We start from the raw sequence: 5,631 nt of genomic DNA, 5'->3' as shown, positions 1-5,631 counted from the left end.
TTACACCACTTTATCATGGTGAAAATCAATAATATTCCAGACATTGCCAAATAGCCCCTGGGAGAAAAATCAATTCAGATTGAAATCACTGATTTACAGTTGTCTCTTAGCATTTAATTGGGAATATATTACAAAAGCACTCTAAGATACATTATTAAAGCATTCTTATAATTTTAAACTGGGTATTAAAGGGAACTCAGTTTTGTCTACCTTTGGCTTATGTCTAGTTATGTTGATATCAGATGAAATGGATTTTTATAAATATATAAATATACTTAAATGTACTTTTATGTGTAAATATATATATGCATATATAAAATTTGAGAAATGGCATGTAAGTTCCTATGATACTTCCTACATATAAATTATTATTCTAAGTCAAGTTTGATTACAAAGAATTCAGGGAATGAATTTATTTTAGTTTGAAGAAATCTTTATTGAACACCAAATAAGGTCAAGTCATTTGACTAGTTTTTCATAGTCAACTAAAAAAAAAAAAATGCACCATGAGAGAATGTCCACATTTATTTATTTGAATCATATTTTAAATGTGAACACAGAAGCCTGGTTTTTATTGGTGATGATTTTTTTCAGGGCATTTTTAACATCCTTATTTCTGAGGCTGTAGATTAAAGGGTTCAACATGGGAATGATCACTGTATAGAAGACAGAGGCCATCTTATCTGTGTCAAGAGAATGCTGAGAACTTGGCTGTAAGTACATAAAGATGAGGGTCCCGTAGAATATGGTGACTGCAAGCATGTGGGAGCTACATGTGGAGAATGCTTTGTGTCTTCCCTCAGCTGAGTGCATTCTCAGGATGGTAGAAATAATAAACATGTAGGAGATAAAGACAATCAGAACAGAGGAGATGAGAGTAACACCAGCACAGGCCAAAATCCATAGCTGTTTGGAACGTGTATCTGAACAGGTGAGCCTGAGAAGAGGCATGTCATCGCAGTAGAAACGGTTGATGGTATTCGAGTGGCAATAGGAGAGACAAAAAGTGAAGATGGTGTGAAACAGCGCCATCAAAAAGCCATAGCTGTAGGGGACAGCTACGAGCTGAATACAGATTCCTCGGGACATTGAGGCCATATAGAGGAGAGGGTTACAAATGCCCACGTATCGATCGTAGGCCATGGAAGTCAGTAGCAAGCACTCGGATACCATGAAAGTGAGGAAACAGCCTAACTGGGCAGCACATGAGTTGAAAGAGATAACATTTTGCTTATACAAGAAATTTCCAAGCATTTTGGGTGTAACAACAGAAGCATAACAGAAATCAACAAAGGCCAGGTTGCTAAGAAAGAAGTACATTGGCGTGTGGAGTCTTGAATCTGTTCTGATGACTAGGATCAGACCAAGGTTGCCTGCTACTGTGAAGAGGTAGATGGATAAGAACAGGACAAAGAGGGGCGTCTTCAACTCCTCTTGATCCGTGAGGCCAACGAGAATAAACTCCTTTACCTGAGTGCAGTTGATCTGTGCCATATCTCTTCCAGATATCTGCATGAGGAAGTATAAAAAAAGACAAATTCAAGTTGCCGTTATATAAGTGGTATTTTTATGCTTTGATATTTTGTAAGGAGATTTAATGCTAACATATAGTTAGCATACAGGGATTCTGGGAATGGGATGGAGAGTAGAAACAGATAAACATGGGAAAGGCATAGCTCTCCTCTCCCGGATTCATTGTTTATACAAAGAAGGGAGCTGTGGAACATTCTGGTTTCTGTTGAAAGTTCCTGAACATTAAGCTGTCTGCAACTTTAATCTGACTTATTAAAATGTTCAGCCATTCTTGAAAGTCTTTGGTCAATTCATGACAGTATTGCTTCTGCTTTATGTTTTATTTTTATTTTATTTTATTTTTTTGGCCTTGAGTCAAGTGGTATCTTACCTAATTAATCTGTTTTATTTTATTTTATCCAGTTATTGCTCAGACTCTCAGTCATGTCTGAATCTTTGTGATCCAGTGGACTGTATGTAGCCTGCCAGTCTCCTCTATCCATGTGATTCTCCCAGCGAGAATACTGGAGGAGGTTGCTATTTCCTCCTCCAGGGGATCTTCCCAACCCAAGGACAGAACCCACTTCTCTTGAGTCTCCTGCATTGGCAGGCAGCTTCCTTACCACTAGTGTCATCTGGGAACCCGTACCCCTGCACTGAAAGGCAAAGTCTTAACCACTGGAAGTCCGTAGCTATTTTTCTTTTATTGAGAAACTGTTAGCATTAATAGCATAAAGGAAATATTCTGCAGTGGCGCTTGTCTTTGATGTATCTGTCATTGTACCTGTGCAGACAGAACTCCATATTATTCCAAGGCAGGTGGAAACACAGTTCTGCATTTTCTGTTTTCCTTTAATAATTTATCACTAAAAGGTCACTATCAATTATAGACTATTTTCTTAGTTACGTTAATAATGCAAATACTGAAAATAGGTAAGTATGGAAGAAAACAATGAGGAGTTTATTTACTTCATTTGTTTTACCAAAACTTTAAACCTAAAATCATATCATTACATTCATTCTGCATATGAGGAAAAGGAGATCAAAACAAGCATCTCAAACAAAATCAGCAGGCTGGTCTGCATATGATTAGTTGTGTTACAAATCTGTGAATTTTCTGACTTAAGTCCACACCTTATTATTATCCTATCACTATATCTTATTAGTTCTATGGTAAGAAGCAAATTATTTCCAGATTTTTTTTGCTTTAATATTGCACATTTTTTCTCTAAAGCAGGAATTTACATGACCAAAAGAAATGAAAATAATTTGCATTTTAAAAAACAAATGGCTGAGTAGGCTGATTCATGTTGATACATGGCAAAACCAATACAATATTGTAAAGTTAAAAAATAAAATTAAATTAAAAAAAAACAAATGTAATTTTTGAATAAATAAAAAAAAGAAAAAAAAGAGACAATGTTTTTGTTCATAGAACTGCCCAGACCAAGCCACTTCTCTAGACAACTAGCTTTCAGATTCAAACTTTTTGACTACAAATCACAGAAATAAATACCTTTTACTTGATGGTGTTGACTAATAAATGCATCTAGAATACTACTCTGATTACCTGGCATCACTTACCTTGCATGGTCCATTGTGTTGTACTGTAATCTGTTCTATTTTAATTTGTCCAAATTATACAGGCCAAGACTCTAAAAATTGAGTTCATTATATAGAGGCCATTACAAGCACAATATCAAAAACTATAATCTAGCCCATCCCCCACCATCACCATTTTCACACACACAGATAAACAACTTATGGATAAACAGGTCTAGGCTACACCTCCCTCTCTGATCTATAGCCAAGACTGTGCATCTCCTATCCATAACATTTGTCTTGATTATGTCTAAAGGACTTCCTTGGTGGCTCAGATGGTTAAGCATCTGCCTACAATGTGGGAGACCTGGGTTCAATCCCTGGGTCGGGAAGGTCTCCTGGAGAAGGGAATGGCAACCCACTCCAGTATTCTTGCCTGGAAAATCCCCTGGACCAAGGGGCCTGGTGCGCTACAGTCCATGGAGTCGCAAAGAGTAGGACACGACTGAGCAACTTCACCTTCAGGGCTTTTCATGTCTAAATGCTGCTTCTTTAGGAGCCTATTTCAGTTCACTCATTCTCTCATTCAAGAATATATGTTGAGAATTATTAATTTCTAAATACTACTTACAGTCTCAAAGAAAAGACAGTAGACTAGATCAGAAAGAAAAAAGAAAAAAAAAAAAAAGCTCTATTCACACATTCTTTATTTTTCTGGGCTCTTCCTCTCAGTCATCTTTCTCTACTTCCAAAACACAAAGCTTTGACATTTATACATTTCAAATCATTTTGCTGTGTATCAAAAATAAGGTGTGAATTATATTTTACAATATATGTGACCTTTCATAATTGTGTCCCTGAATAGTCTTATTGTTCTGATTCCATTCAACTCTCCCATCCAAGAAGGAATGCCCACTGGTCTCTTTGTCAATAAAAACATGACTTGCTTTGCTTCTCTTCCACTTGTCTTTGCCATTCCTAGTACACTTCCCTACAAGAAAAATACATAAAGGGAAAACTATTTACTTTTAAGGCCCATTTAATTATCACCTCTTCTTTGAAGTTGCTTCCCAAGTTTAGTTAACATATTTCATATTTGTGTTGTAAAATCAGTTCAGACATACTCTATTTATATTTTCTCTCACATTTATAAAACCAAACGTTTCCATAACTCTGTCCTTGATAGAGTTTCGATACTTTATGTTTGACAGCCTTGTTCTCAGTGCTTTTGTTTTTGTTATTTTTTAAAATTATTTTTTAGTGATGTCTCTTCTAAATGTTAGGTAAAGTGTCAGTCTCTGAGCTGTGTCCGACTCTTTGTGACCCTGTGGGACTGCACGCCAGGCTTCCCTGTCCATCACCAATGTCCAGAGTTTACTCAGACTCATGTCCATCCAGTCGGTGATGCCATCCAACCAACTCATCCTCTGTCGTCCCCTTCTCCTCCTGCCTTCAATCTTTCCCAGCATCAGGGTCTTTTCTTTTCTTTTTTACTTTACAATAGTGTATCTTTTCAAATGAGTCAGTTCTTTGCATCAGGTGGCCAAAATATTGGAGTTTCAGCTTCAACATCAGTCCTTCCAATAAATATTCTGGACTGATTTCCTTTAGGATGGACTGGTTGGATCTCTGTGCAGTCTAAGGGACAACAAGAGTCTTCTCCAACACCACAGTTCAAAAGCATCAATCCTGCAGCACTCAGCTTAGGAGCTTAGGCGCTGAGCAACTAGTTAAGTACATGCATAATTTCTGTAAATTCTAGACATATGCATACATCATGCGTATTCAACTTTACCTTCTAGACTTGGTTCTGTCTTTAATTAGTTACATGAGCTTGGGAAACCCACTTGAACATTTTGGAGTTCAAGTTATTCATGTATATATGTTGAACCAGTCAATCTTAAAGGAAATCAACCCTGAATATTCATTGGAAGGACTGATGCTGAAGCTAAAGCTCTGATATTTTGGCCACCTGATGCGAAGAGCTGACTTGTTGGAAAAAGCCCTGATGCCAGGAAAGGTTGAAGGCAGGATAGAAGAGGATGACAGACGATGAGATGTCTAGATATTATCACCATCTCAGTGGACATGAATTTGAGCAAACTCCAGGAGATAGTGAAGGATAGGGGGGACCTTGCATGCCGCAGTCCATTGGGTCATGAAGAGTCACTCACCACTTAGTGAGTGAACAACTAACAACAATATGTATTTTATTTCTCCAAAGAAGACATACAGATGGCTAACAAACACATGAAAAGATGCTCAGCATCACTCATTATCAGAGAAATGCAAATTAAAACCACTATGAGATACCATTTCACGCCAGTCAGAATGGCTGTGATCCAAAAGTCTACAAGCAATAAATGCTGGAGAGGGTGTGGAGAAAAGGGAACTCTCTTACACTGTTGGTGGGAATGCAAACTAGTACAGCCACTATGGAGAATAGTGTGGAGATTCCTTAAAAAACTGGAAATAGAACTGCCTTATGATCCAGCAATCCCACTGCTGGGCATACACACTGAGGAAACCAGAAGGGAAAGAGACACGTGTACCCCAATGTTCATCACAGCACTGTTT

General features: G+C 37.6%; 1 protein-coding gene across 1 annotated transcript; it reads right to left on the bottom strand.

Moving 5' to 3' along the window:
* On the bottom strand, nucleotides 1-1,494 carry LOC104993600 (olfactory receptor 8U1-like). Its single transcript, XM_010846922.1, has 2 exons — nucleotides 559-1,494; nucleotides 1-57 (listed from the first exon to the last, which is right to left on the bottom strand). Exons 1-2 carry the CDS (start codon nucleotides 1,492-1,494, stop codon nucleotides 1-3), a joined length of 993 nt encoding a protein of 330 aa, XP_010845224.1.
* Nucleotides 1,495-5,631: the final 4,137 nt, after the last annotated feature.

Source organism: Bison bison, unplaced genomic scaffold (assembly GCF_000754665.1).
Source record: "Bison bison bison isolate TAMUID 2011002044 unplaced genomic scaffold, Bison_UMD1.0 scf7180017849297, whole genome shotgun sequence".
NCBI lineage: Eukaryota > Metazoa > Chordata > Mammalia > Artiodactyla > Bovidae > Bison > Bison bison.
This window is presented reverse-complemented; position numbering and strand designations above follow the sequence as displayed.